The sequence below is a fragment of the Nicotiana attenuata genome, chromosome 5 (assembly GCF_001879085.1).
Source record: "Nicotiana attenuata strain UT chromosome 5, NIATTr2, whole genome shotgun sequence".
Lineage (NCBI taxonomy): Eukaryota > Viridiplantae > Streptophyta > Magnoliopsida > Solanales > Solanaceae > Nicotiana > Nicotiana attenuata.
The window spans coordinates 48,239,284-48,254,215 of NC_031993.1; the positions used below are offsets into that span (position 1 = coordinate 48,239,284).

General features: G+C 36.0%; 2 protein-coding genes across 3 annotated transcripts; both read left to right on the plus strand.

Annotated features, from left to right (window-relative positions):
* Nucleotides 5,767-13,433, plus strand: LOC109225797. Of its 2 annotated transcripts, none has more exons than XM_019390578.1 (9): nt 5,767-6,193; nt 6,278-6,481; nt 6,894-6,951; nt 7,081-7,143; nt 8,185-8,254; nt 12,138-12,253; nt 12,444-12,533; nt 12,623-12,754; nt 13,099-13,433. In XM_019390578.1, exons 1-9 carry the CDS (start codon nt 5,841-5,843, stop codon nt 13,165-13,167), a joined length of 1,155 nt encoding a protein of 384 aa, XP_019246123.1. In that variant the 5' UTR covers nt 5,767-5,840; the 3' UTR covers nt 13,168-13,433. The 2 variants fall into 2 exon arrangements, with proteins under 2 accessions (XP_019246123.1, XP_019246122.1); XM_019390577.1 differs by having other exon boundaries at nt 5,768-6,193; nt 13,106-13,433.
* On the plus strand, nt 13,974-14,564 carry LOC109226194. Its single transcript, XM_019390987.1, has one exon. It carries the CDS (start codon nt 13,974-13,976, stop codon nt 14,562-14,564), a length of 591 nt encoding a protein of 196 aa, XP_019246532.1.

Consider the following 14,932-nt stretch of genomic DNA (forward strand, 5'->3'; position numbering starts at 1 on the left):
TATCAAGCCTATCCAATAACTCACCCCTTTCCTTAATCAACTTATTAATCCCCCACAAATTCAATAATTAACCAATTACCATATAATTAAGAATTATCTCAAATTACTTAAAATACTACTTACTTTTAACGCATTTTATACACCTTATTATCATAGTCATGTAGTACCTTGTATGGCACTAGTCCATAAATGACGGGTATTATAGCTCGGACCGTATTTTATCCCCAAATTGACAAACTTTGACGAAACTCACTTTCTTCTATTCGCTTACCCTCTCACCTTCACGAATTTACTTATCACTTGTTTGAAATAGCGTAATACTTATAACCTCAAAATAATCTCATTCCTGAGCTTACGTCGATTAACTTATGACGAAACTTTAACGTACAAAAATGCGGGACGTAACATCTCATTTCCGAGCTTTCATCAATTTACTTATGGCATACTTTCACGTACGAAAACATGGGGTGTAACAAGTGGGTCCCCTTGACAGATGCCTCTTGACGGTTCAAAAAAATCAGTAGGCTTACCATTGACAATGATTGAGGTTGTAGTGGTGGTTATACAATTCATAATAAGCGTGATTAGATCTTGTGAAAAATTTAGAGCATTCAGTGAGCTTCTGATGAAGGACCATTCAAGTCGGTCAAAAAGCCTTTTCGAGGTTAATTTTTAGGATCATTTTTTCAGTCCGACCCCTATAACTCTTGAAAGAGTGAATTGCTTCTTGGACAATTATTGCATTGTCAGTTTCTCTTCTACTTGGAATAAAAATACATTGATTAGGACTGATAATATTGTTAAGAAAATGGCGATTATGATCTACGATAATTTTTGCTATAGTTTTGTAAATAGTGTTGCATAGACTTATGGGTCTATATTGGAAGATATTCTGGGGGTGTTTTACCTTGCGAATGAGAGTTACATAGGTCTTATTTAGGTCAGGAGGTATAGTTAGTGTATTAAAAGCTTGAGTACAAGTATGGATGATAGCTGCTTGTGTGTCTGTCCAATATTTTTGGAAGAAGATTGGGTGTATACCATCCGAACCAGGAGCCTTAAGAGGTTAGAAACTATTAGTAGCTTTGGTAATTTCAGTTATTGCAAGAGGCCGATTGAGAATTTTTTTGTCCAGCTCTGACAGTGTATGGTTAGGTTGAGTAAAAAATGAACATGATTCCAGGTCAGTAGTGTAGATGTTTAGAAAATGCTTAATAATAATGTCATTAATTCCCTTAGTGTCAAAAGTCCAGTTCCAAACATTGTCGTTAAGTCCTAGTATTATGTTTTTTTTTACTTCTCTGGATAGCTGAGAGGTGGAAGAATTTTGTATTTGCATCCCCGTCATTTATCCATTGTACTCTTGATTTTATTTTTCAAAAATCGTGTTCATTTTGGAGGATAAGGTTATAATCATGAATAAGGTTGTCCTCAAGGGTGGTGTGGAAATTTGTCTTATGTTGTGGGTCCATGTTCTGGAGCCCCCGTATACGTGCTAAAAGAAGTCTTTTTTTTTAAAGATATTCCCGAAAGTGGACTTATTCCATTCTTCCACGTGCTCTGTAAAATAGGTAATCTCATTGGTAGAATTTGTATTGTTGTTCCAGTGTTGTTTAACAATGTTTGAAAAAAGTGGGTGACTGAGCCACATTATTTCAAATCGGAAAACGAGTGCATGTTTATTAAAAGATTTTGTCAGGCTTAGCATTAGTGGGCAGTGATTCGAATGTGTACGTGGCAAGTGTGTGACAGCCGCATCAGGGAATTGTTCTACCCAGTCAGAAATCCCAAGGAATCTGTCTAACCGCTCATAAATTTGGTGTCCCCGACGTTTTTTTCTATTTGTCCATGTGAAGCGTGGGCCCACAAAACCCAAGTCAATCATATCGATGTTGTCAAGGCAGTTGAAAAAAATAGTACTTCTGCTAATGTTTATGGGCCTACCTCCAAACTTTTCGGAGGCAGCTGTGACTTCATTAAAATCTCCACATAGTAGCCACAGGAAGGTATTATTTTTTGCTACAGTTTCCAGATTATTCCATAAAAAAATTTTATTAGCTAGTAGTGTGCTGGCACAGACAAAGGATAGCAGCCAAGATTTTGAGTTACTACAGACATGTATGTCTGCATGGATTTCCTGAGTGTTCTGTGACTAAAGAAATAATTTTCTGTGCAAAACGTCTTCAAATTCTTTGAAAAAAACGTATTTTTGAAAGGAAAAAACACACTTTCTAGTGAATACTTAAACATTCCATTATAGGGAAGTTTTATTCTAGCGAACAGCATCTAACGAACCCCAACCTCTCGGCCCCAGTCCCCAGTAGTTCTCTGGTTGACTAGTTATACCATCTTTAGTAGTACTATAGATAGGTTTATTTCCCTTCTTTTTCTTTTTTTGTTAATAATAATAAATACTATACAAGGTAAGGATCAATATAATGTCAAACCTCCTATAATAATGAAGATATTCAGAGACGACTAAAAATGTTCATGAAAAGAAGCGGGTCAATGTGTTTATTTATAGAACAATCTAAATTAATTAAGGGATAGTGCAACATAGAGAGATGGTCATATCTTTTCTATAGATTTAACATTTAAATTCGGTTTAATGAAAGAAAAGATCAATAAGAAAAGAAAAAAGAAGTCATGTCTCTGCAAGAGGCTGCTGTAAGAGAAAAAGGATAGAATATTACTTTAGTAATTGCAATTTTGCAATGCTCGCTGTTCAATTGGTCATCATCTTGAAAGTTATCAAATTCATTAGCTACAATTTCTAAGCATAGAGATCATCTGAGTTCTCGTTTTAAATTTCAATAAAGTCTCGCGTCAAGTTAACATTGACAACCAATTTAGGGTGTATTTGGTGGAAAATATCTTCATCAGAAAATAAGTGATTTTCTCACTTTTTTTAATTTTGTATTTCATAAAGAGGCAAACAAATATTTTTGAAAAAATAGCATTCAAAGGTGTGGCCTAGTGGTCAATAAAGTGTGTGAGAACTTTAACGTCTCAAGTTCAAATCCGAACGAAGGCAAAAAGACTAGGTCATTTCTTCAGAAGTACTTTTTGCGAAGGTACTTTTAAAGAGCAACAATTTGTGTTTGGGCAATTCATTTGAGAAGTATTTTTGTAATATTGAATAAGCAAATTGTGTTTGACATTTTTCAAAAAGTACTTGTGAGTGTCAAATTACGATAAATAACAATATCAAGGTCCATTTTATGATTAGTATTATTTAAGAGAGAAAAATAAAATTAAAAATTTCTCATAAAGGAATTTAATTAATTTTTAATTTTTTGATGAAAATATAAAACATAACGTAAAAATATATATTAAAGATTTTAAACAATATAAAATATAAGTATACCAAAAAAGAGATCAATTTGCCATAGCTATAGAGACTATTTCAAAGAGGAACATGACAAGGAAAAATATGGTGTAAATAAAAAAGAGAAGAAAGGGATGGTAAAAAAAAGGTTAAATTAATAAGGAATTATTTTGAAAATATAAATTTATGGTAAAGATATTTTCGTCTTGAAAATATTAATATTTTGGTTTACTTCTTGGAAGAAGTTGAATTTATAGTTTTTTTTTCTAAAAGCAGAAAAATTGTTTCTACTACTCAAAAACACTTCTCTGCCTTGATCAAACACTTAAATTTTTATAAAAAAAAATTACTTTTGGCCTCCCAAAAATTTTGTCAAAAAATATATTAATTAATGTACGCGCAAGTCCCGTAGCTGTTACAAAAAATATTTTTGAAAAACATATCGTAAGTCGTAACAAATTAACTTACTTTTTGGAATTGGGGCCCGAGGGGTGTAGGCGGGGATGCGTGGAGGTAGGAAGGTGAAATTCAAAAATAGCCATATTTATAAGTGGTAATTGAAAAATAGCCACAGTTTCAAAAGTAATCAACATTTCGCCACTTTTCATTTAAAGATAAATCTGAATGAAAACATTGTTCCAAATCCGAAAAATATTCTAGCAAATATACTGGAGTTCGAATTTCTTACATGTGAACTCCAGCACAATATACTGGATTTCCAGCATAATATGCTGGAAATTCATACACAGGTGCTCCACTCTCCAGTATATTATGCTGGAACTTTTGTGTGCTGGAGTTCCAACATAATATGCTGGAGTTCCAGCATAATATGTTGGAAGTTCATACACAGGTGCACCAATCTCCAATATATTATGCTGGAACTTTCTGTGTTGTAGCAAAATAATGGCTATTTTTCAGTGACTTTGCAAACGTTGGCTATTTTTCAATTATCAGTCCGAAAACTGGCTAGCCCGTGCTATTTTCACGGGTGAAAAACATAAGTTGGGAATGACACATGTGAGATTTTGGAAGGGACAGAAGTCATTTTTAAAAAATTAGAAGAAAATATTTTTTTAAAAATATTTAAACAAACCGAAAAGAATTTAAAAATATTTTCGTTTTTCTCCTTACCATACACACCCTTAGAAATGGAAAAGGGCCTAAAGTACCCCTAAAGTATCGAATTTGGTACAATAAAACCCTCCTTCCATCTCTTCGAATAAAAAACACTTACCCTTTAATTTTTGGCTCAGCTATGCCCTTATTTTTAACAGCCTTCTATTTAAATTTTTTCTTAATTCACATGTTATATTTTCATTGGCTGAACTTAAAATCCATCCCTAAACTCTAACTCACTCGTAACCCGACCCATTACTAACCCGCCCCCTCCCCTTTAATTCATTTTAACCCAAAGAATCCCTTCTTTAAAGACTCAACAACGTCTTCTTGTTCTTCTTCTTCCTCTTTTCTCAATGGTGAACTTCCAAAACCAACATGTGATTTCCAGAAAGTTTTTCATTGATTTCATCAGACAGGACTCCCGTAGGATTTTCAAAGGAAATGGCAATAACCTCAGGTCTTTTATTACTGTATTTCCGGATCATTTCCCTTCGAACTTTAGACACAGTTCTTTCCATGTGCTGCAACGGGCAACTCAATGGACATCTTGACAGTACAGTGCCGCGTTATGAAGCGCATCCAGAAGTTTCCCTTTGTCAAGCCACAAGCAGCGTGTGGTGTTTCTTATGTTCCCTTTCAAAACTTTCTTTGTCGTACGGTCCGTGGATTGAGGACGTAATATTTTCGTACTGTATTACAGATATCTTACAAAGTTCAGTATCGCACAGTGGACAAGTATGTCATACATCAAAATCTTAAGAAGTTTACCCGACCACTATAATACCATCGGAAGTAATTCTTTGTCTCTCATCAATACAAAGATCAGCAACTGGAGATGCGTGATGGGAGAAGGGAGATGGAGAATTTGAAGAATCCTAATGAAAAAAAGAAGAAGAAGAAGAAGAAGAAGACGTTCTTGCGTCTTTAAAGAATGGATTCTTTGGGTTAAAATAAATTACAGGGGGACAGGTCGGTAATGGGGGGGGTTACGAGTAGGTTAGTGTTTAGGGCTGGATTTTAAGTTCAGTCAATGAAAATATAACACGTGGATTAATTTTTTTTTTCTTTTTTTAAATAGAAAGCTGTTAGAAATAAGGACATAGTTGAGCCAAAAGTTAAACGGTATGTGGTTTTTTGTTCCATACTTCTTTAGGCCCTTTTCCGTCTTAGAAATGAAGGGTTCTATACTTCATGCCATTTGGTTAAAAAAAATTTACAACTAAAATAATTTTAGTACATAATTTGTCATTGCTATAGCTTGGTAAAAGAAAAAAGAATCTCCAAAACATCACTAAAATCATGCCACGTAACAGAAAAACCTCCACAACTCCACAAATTAAAAAGATGCTCCACTCTCCATTTTCCCTCACTGCTTCACTCTCGCAGTAGAGAGATGGCTTCTACTTCTGCAGCTTACATTACTACTTTCACTTCTAATCTTCATGAAATCAAACAAAAACCTTTTTTTCCAAGTAAATGTACAGATTTATTTCGCCCCTTTTCTCCTCTAAAGCTCAAGAACCCGGAGTTCTTTAAGTTTCCTAAAATGTCTCTCTCAAATGACTATGTGGGAATTGGAAGTTTCAACTCCACAATAACCAATTACAATAACGCCACTACTGCTAAGTTTTACAAAAGGATGGATTCTTGTTTGGTAATTCCTCCACCAAAGGGTAAAAAACCCAAAGCTATAATCAAATTTGTTGGTGGTGCTTTTATTGGAGCTGTTCCTGAAGTTTCTTACAGGTTAAACAAGTTGTATTCTGGAATTGTTATTAAAGTTTTAATCTTTTATTGATTTTTTGTTGTTGGTTTTTTCTTTGTTAACAGTTATTTGCTTGAGAATTTGGCGAGAGAAGGGTATCTGATAATTTGTGTGCCTTACAAGGTGACATTTGATCATGCCCAAGTCACAAGACAGGTTTTCGAGAGATTTCATGCTTGTTTTGGTTCAATTTTAGCATCAGGGTTGCCTGATTCTGGCCTTTCTGCTGCTGACATTGTTGATTTGCCACTTTACTCTGTTGGCCACAGGTAATTAATTAGAGTTGAATCACTCTGTTTTTCCATTGTTGTTTCCTAATATTTTTGTCCAAAGGCTTGTTATTTTTAATGGGTTACTCAGTAATTAGATTGACTCAGCACCAAGTTTCAAGAAAGTATTTTGATACTTCTTGTCTTAAATATGCATAACATTTGTGTGGCTATAAAAAATTTCACTTAGAGTAATGGAATTTAATGTTAAAATTATTTCTAAATATAGAAGTATATCATTCTTTTTGTGTGCAATTAATGGAGCTCAGTCTGAATTAGATTTGCTTAATCGGCTTGTTTCAAATGCGTTCACTAATTTTAACTCTTTTTACTTTGAAGTGCTAGAGGTGAATATAGTTTTACCTGGCTAAGATGTCTTCTTTTTTGTTTTTCGGTACTGTGCATTTTGCAGTAATGGTGCTCTTATTCAAGCACTTACAGGAAGTTATTTTTGTGAGAAGATACCTAAGGTTTGGCTTTTGACATTTGGCTTACAGTCTACCTCCATTTACCTGCAGACTGCAGTCATAGAGAATTCTGAACCTTTAGTTCAAAGAAATGAATGTCTTACTGAATCCATTTTTGTATCTTTCATGAAGGCTAATATTATAATATCATACAACAATAGGCCAGCGTCAGAGGCAGTGCCATATTTTGAGCAGGTAACTTGTCTCTTCCTCACATGCTATATTTTGCTTTTGACATTCTAATTTTGTGCAGCTATATTGTCTTTCGCCTAGTGTTTTTCGTCATTCATCATCTATCTAGAGACAATATACAATCCATTGTAGCTTGAGAATAACAAAATTGATTTTTTCTTTTACTTTGTTCCCTTTATTCTTCTTTAATTCCTAAAGTATTGAACATCCGTGTGTGGTTATGGCTTCTGTACAAATGCTTCAACTTATCTTTCCGCTGCTATGTGTTCCTTCTCAACTTATGATATCTCATAATCTTAATGGCATACTTTTGTCTAGTTCCTTTTCCGAGGTCAAGGTAATTATCTTTGCCTGCTCGAGACCCCGCCAAAAATGAACAAAGAAAGAAGCCTGAATTTTTAATAAAAGCGTATGAAATGCTGTTATCATTTCATGTTAGCAAAGTTAAATATGCTTTTGTGAGGTTTATAACAAATAGAAACAATGATATAGAATGAAAAAAGTGGGAGAGAGCACGAGTGCTAAAACAAATTGACTGCTAAGGAGAAAGATCTAGATCTGGTCTAATGGCACGCCACTGGCATCAAAGAGAGTACTTGAGTCTCTGATAACTTGCTTTACTTCATTCCATTCTTTTTCCTTTCCTACTCCCTGATGGCAAATCGGATGGAAGCCAACAGAAGCTTATCTGCCTTGTATTTTGTTTTATGGTTTGATAGAGAAAATAGGCGAGCAGAGTGTTAGACAAATTTAAGCACTTTCTTCTTTTCTTTTCGTGTGTTCGTTGAAGGGTGTGGATTAAGGGATGGTTGATAATCTATTAGGAGAACTATGTATGGTACTGGCTTGTAATATAGGTGTTTTCTGATAGGAGTAAATGTGGACGAGGAAGGATCAGATGCCGTAATTACTTTTTTGAAAGAAGCATGAAATCTTGCAACAATTTGTTTCTCTAGGAACTTCAAGTCTTGCTTTTATTTTCTCCATAGAACAATTTGCTGCCAAAATGCATCATTTCTTGAGGTTTTGATCCCATATTTGCAGTTAGGTCTTCTTGTTGGCCAGATGATTCCTGTTATATCTCCAGTATATTCAATAGCTCAATCCGCTTCAGGTAGATCAATCTAACTGCTTCTCTATTATTAATCCCCCCTAGAAATCATAGTAGTGATTTTCTGCATATTTGTAGTATGTTGTGCTGAAACTATAGCTCTCATTCAAGTAAGATTGGGGAGACTCACTATTTGCAAGTGAAATTTTACTTACTCAATCTAACTAATTAACCTTGACAATTACCTGCTCTATCTTAACGGTTCAGAGCTACCGAGGGCAGTGCTGATATTAGTTCGTTGTTTTTTTGGGGCGCGATGAGAAAAAGAAAAGGAAAGCAGTTGTAAGCTTCACGATATTTTATTTGTTTCTTTTCATTGTGACATACCCATATCACAAAAATCTCGGAGTAGCAAACTACCCAGGACAAAGCTAAAATCATTTGGGGATAGATATAATATCTGTTTGAGGTGATGCAAAAATGATTAATGTAATAAACAAATTACAATGCACATAGCTCTTTGTCTTTATTAATCACCTCAAACAATTAGATTTCTCCTATCTCTTTTGCATGGATGAAAATATGAAAGACTTTAGGGTGTGTTTGACTGTTTGGTATGAAGGCAAATGTTTTCTATAGAAAATGTTTTTTTTCTAACTTATTTTCTAGTGTTTGGTTAGTTAGCAGAAAATATATTTTGGAAAATATATAATCTACGCAAACACTATGGGAGATGGAATGGGTAAGGGACAGGGGAGGATCGGGGCAGGACAGTGGGGTTCAGGTCGGGGGTCAGGGACCGAGGCCGATGTTCTGGGTTAGAGTTGGCTTTAGGGTTCGGGTCAGCGTTGGAGTTCGGGGTGGTCAGCGTCTGAGGGTCGAAGTTGGGGTTTCATGTAATAGACTTGGAAAATTGACACAAAATTGTAATTGAACAAAGGAATGAAATTCAAATCGGAAGCTTTATTGATTAATTCGAATGGTTACAACAAAATTGGAAGATTAGGTCCAAACTCCATTGATGAGCTGAGCACCTGAAAGAACAGAAATGAAGGTGAGGAAGGATATAGAAGAAGAGGGAAGAGAGAATTAGGAACGGATTAGAGAGAGAAAGTAGCAAATTACCGGATTCTAACTAACTCCCCTCTTCCGTTTCCGTTAGTTGTTATAATTGTTAGAAGTCAATCTGGACCGTTCGATGACCTACTCTTCATCTTCCAATCTGGGCCGTTCATCTCGTTTCTTTTATTATTAGCTCCTAACCGTCCACGTCTCCCTCACCTTTACTCAATACCTAATATATCACATATCTTCCACTAACCCTTTTATTCTTTCGGACCAGCCGCCTTCTCTACTCATTTCCTAACATTTCAGACTAAGGTTCAACGTCGGGGCTAGGGTCAGGATCGGGGTTGGGGTTAGGACCGGGATGGAGGTTTTGGGGGCTTGGGTCACGAACAAGGTCGGAGTTTGGGGTCGAGGTCGAGATAGGTGGATTAGGATCGGGTCAAGGGTTAGGTGTTGGGGTCGGAACAAGGGTTTGGGATTGGAGTGTTGGGTTCGGCATTGACCCCAAACCCCAACCTCGAACCTTGATTCCGACCCCAACCATTAACTCGAACTCCGACCCTGACCCTAAACTCGAACCCCGACCATGATCCCCGGATTGTGATTATGACCCCAACTCCGAATTCGAAGACCGACCCTGAACTCAAACTCTGATCCCCGATCTTGACCGCGACCTCGAACTCCCATCCAGACCCCAAACTTCGAACTTGACCCAACCGTTGACCTCGATCCTATATCCTGAACTCGACCTCGAACCACGAACCTCGAACCCAACCCCGACCCCGAACCTCGAACCCAACCCCCGAACCTTGATCCTGACGTCGAACACGACCCCTTGAACTTTAGGTTGGGATTCGGGTCCCCAAGTCCGAGGGCCATCAGGGGAGGGGTGGCGGGATTTGGGGGCCGGGGGAAGTATTATGGTTGGGGTGAGATCGAGATGCGTGGTGGTAGGTCGAGGGTCTAGGGGCCGGGGTGGCGAGGGTGGCGATTGGGGGGTGAGGAAAGTTGAAAGAGAGTTTTGGAAAAAGTTTTCCCTCCTCTTGGTAGGGTGGTAGGGTGTTCATAAGAAAAATATGTTTCAAAACATGATCAACCATAAGTTTGAAGTGTCTAGAAACATTAAATTCTGATTTTCTTGTTTAGAGATGTCAATTCCTATTTCCTTTATGCAGCAATCTTGCAAGTAACTGCTACTCCATCTAACTAATTTTACTTATGTAGAGCTTAAGAATAAAATGCTTAAATTGATTCTTATGTTGAGATTGGTGCAGAAGTGTTCAAAAAATTGTCTGAATTATTTAGACAATAGATCCTTGTGGCCCGACCCTTCCCCGGACCCACGCATAGCGGGAGCTTAGTGCACCGGGCTGCCCTTTATTTAGAAGTAGAATACTTAATTAGAAAAATGTAGATGATTTAATATTTGTTTATGAGTTTAAATTGTTCAAGGAAGAAAAAATTTCATTTCAAGAAATAGGTGAAGTTTTTGTACCGGAAAAAAGGAAAGTGGGTCAAATTCAATGGAACATGTGAATATTATTTAATTTCTCCTTTCCTGCTTTGCCTACTACACTCTTTTGTTTCCTTCTCTCTTTCTCCTTTTTCTACTTCTCCTGCAACTGGACAAGCCGATGTGCTGTCTACCAGTTGATCTTAGAAACTGTGTATGAGTCTAGTCATTTGATGCCAAATTACAAGAAATCCCACTTTTACCTTTTCTGATATTACACTTTTTGTGGAGCATCAATCGACTTCGTTTTAAAATGGCTATTAGATGTAGAGATATAATCTTTTAAGATCAAGCAGAAGTAAAAATATCCTCCTAGTGTGAGCTTTAGCTGATTTGCTAGAGGAGGTAGAATCTTTAGTTGATTTGCTAGGCTCACTGTGACCTGAGCTGATACCACTAGCTTTTTTGTTTTTTATCTTGTGAATATGGTACCGACCTGCCTTAATGTTGTTTTTGGTTTTGGCTTGTTAATATATATCTTAGATACTACTACTAAAATTTTGACCGATTCTTAATGAGGGACTACAACAGTTTCTTTAACCTGAATGATACTGACGATGTCTTGTTGATGTTTGGCATAAGAAGTTAATAACTTTGCACATTAATTCATGTGAAAGAATTTAAACATGCAGCAAAATCTTACGCCACTAGATGAAGTAATCCAGGACTTCTATAAACCCTTCAGTTGTCTATATATACCAGATGTGGGACTCCACATAACTCTTTCTTTTTTTTTTTAATAATCTCAGTGAGTGGAATACTACATAACCCAACACCCTCCCAGTATGTGTAACCTGATTTTGGTTTCACTCATGGACTTTAATTCGTTCTTGCGAGTGATAGTATGAGTTTGGTAAAGGTTGGATCTATTCTCATGTGAAATAGCATGAACATCCAACCCACGACACTAAGGCGACGAGAAGGAAAAATGAAAAGGAAACTTAATTTTAAATCTTACCATCCCCATGTCAAAATTTTGACAGCATTATGTATGAAACTAGGGCCAAAAAAATCAAGATGATCAAGAAAAATAAGGCTGATATTCTATTGAAATCTTACCGTATTGATACGTATACATAACAGTAACTTAAGCTATCAGCAAGAAGCTTCTTTAGACACTCTAATTTGTACCCTTTTTAATACTTCAGTCTTCTTGATGATCGTGTTACAGCTTTTTGCAAAGTTCAATTAAAGTTTAAGAGTTACAGATGTTGCAATGCTGGAAATAGGGGTTGAATGGAGTGAGTGATGTATCAATATGATTTTTTTGTATTAGTAATTCTGGTCTAAGACAACAATCTTGCATGCGCTTGATCAAGCTTCAATGAGTTGTCGTTCACTGTATATATATGACCTACTATGTAGGAGATGCATTGAGGGTGTTACTTGATACAGCTGGAACAATCATCCCTGATTATGATCCAGAAACAGTTGTTTCGTTGACTAAATTTGCTGATCAGTTGCCTTCGGTATTTGGCGAGGTATGTTCTGTCCATTTTATTTGGTGATCCTGCAATTTGGTTGAAAAATTTGTTGTCTCCCTTACATGTTGTTACAGTTTTGAATGTTATATATCTTGCTGAATCTCTCTCTCTCTTCATGCATTTCAAATTTAAGCAGATTATGGTTTTGGTCTTAGTTATCGGTCTAATGAGATTGTTGTTTCTTTAGCTTGCTCAAGGGATATCAGAGTTCAAGCCAACACCCTCTGAAAATCTTGAGTGTTTCAAAAACTCATACAACGTCAAGCGCACACTGCTGGTATTCATATTATGGTTTTTATCATCCAGAAAAGTAGTTTCTGATTGAAAGTCAATGCTAGTTTTGACGGGCTTGAACCTTTATTTCAGGTGAAGTTTGACTCTGATACGATCGATGAGACAGATCGGCTTGAAGAGACATTGAAGCCCCGAGTAGAATCTTTCGGTGGAAAGGTGGAGAAAATTGCATTAACTGGTAACCACATCACACCGTGCGTACAGGTAACTTGCACATTGTTGCGTGATTTGCTTTATTCACTTGTTTTAACTAGCTATAGAAATAAGGAGAACTCTAAGTACATGTGATACTACTCTAGCGAGTGATATCAGTTCTACTTGTTACCAGCACGAGTCCCCTGAAAAGTGCACATTTTGGCATCATTTTCAAGCTGAAATTGTTAAAAAGGATAGTACCACGCAATGATAATGGAAACTCCCTTATCCTTGTACAGTCCATCACTCATATTCTATTTTCATATAGAATATGAAAATTGCTCTTATAAGTGAACATTGCGTTATTCGTTCATTTCAACACAATGTGATTCTTTTTTTTTTATTTTTTTGAGTGGTTAGGAACCAAAATGGCGAGTAGGAGCGGTATACACTCCAGCAGATGCTGTTGCGCAAGTGGTTAAGACTGTTGCCTTAAATGACACTAAGGGCCTATATACAACCATTGTCAACTGGCTTGATCGTATCGAGGAGTTCTGAAATGCTGTTACCTGCATAAACATGCACAATTTATAGCTCAATACCGATGCAGAAATAATACAATTAAACTCTCGTCGCCCTTCCTTCTAAAAGAGAAAAAGAAAAGTGTATGTATGTCTATACAACGTTGAAAATGTTTACCAATAAAATATAAATTGTGCTCACTATAGTAACAATTTTGATACGAGGTCTTCCCATATCAATTGCTTGGGAGAAATCAATTTTTTTTTTAACTCTTTAACTAGTATATCATTTAATTGGGATTGACGCGTAAATGTGGTTAATTCTCTTACCCGCAAACGAGACCACAACTGCGATTTCCGATTGAGAGTTGGGAGTCTTTATTTAAAACGGAAAAGGGCTAAATATACCCCTCTACTTTCAAATATTGTTTACCTCTACCCCTCGTTATATTATTGGGCTATCTATACCCCTACCGTCATACTATTGGGTTATCTATACCCCTACTGTCATACTTTGAAACAAAAGTACCCCTATTTTGAATGGAGTGCCACGTGGCAACACCAGATTAAAACGACTCATTTCCTTTTTTTACCCGACCCGTTTTTAAAAAAACCCACAACCCGACCCCTATTTTCATTTTTTCCAGTTTTTTTTAAAAATTTTAGTTTTTAAAAAACGAAAATATTTTGTTAGAAAACAAAAAGTCTTTTTTTTTTTCCTGTTTTTACAAATTTGTTTTTCCAGCTTTTACAAAACAAATTTGTACATGCCTATACCTAAGACTGCAGCTTGGGTAATCAGGAAAATAATAGAAACAAGGAATGATATACATCAGCAACAAGTACAGGGTTCCCTGGGTGACAAAATGAAGCCACTAGTGGTACATGGCAAATTTTCTATAAAGCAAGCTTACTTAATGTTGATGCTACAGTACCAGAAAGTGCAATGGAGGAACTTAATTATGCAGCCAAACATTCATCCTAGATATAGATTTATAACATGGTTGGCTACACATGAAAGATTAGCTACTGTGGATAGACTTAGCAGGATGGGAATACAGGTGCCACAGGAATGTGAATTCTGCAAGGCTATCACAGAAACACAACACCATCTCTTCTTTGATTGCCCAGTCACAAATAGATTATGGACAAGACTACTGCTATGGCTTGACATAAAGAGAAGTATAAAAGATTGGAGAGAAGAACTAAACTGGGCAAGTAATATGGCCAGGAAAAAGACAGGGAAGGCAGCAATTATCAGCTATGTGTTTGCAATGCTAGTATATAGTATCTGGAGCGAAAGGAATATGATAAGGTTTCAGCAAAGCATATTCGAGGAGCAAAGATTGTGCNCTTGAATTTTCATGTAATTACCTGTACAAAGTGGTTGAAACTAGAGTTTTGTAGTAGTATGCCTAGTTGGTCAGAAGAATGCAAATTGTAACTAGGATGAGCTAGTGAGTAGAGATTGTAGCTGGGTTACATGGCCTTGTACAGATATACTTTGATTAATACAAATTTTGAGTTAATCAAAAAAACAAATCTTTCAAAAAACTGAAAAAAAATATTTTTCAACAACGAAAATATTTTGTTGAAAATAATTTTTTCAGTTTTTAAAAAACAAAAATATTTTGTTAAAAAACGAAATATTTTTTTTCTGTTTTTACAAAAAAAAAATTCAGTTTATACAAATTTGTTTTTTCAGTTTTTACAAAAAGAAAATCTT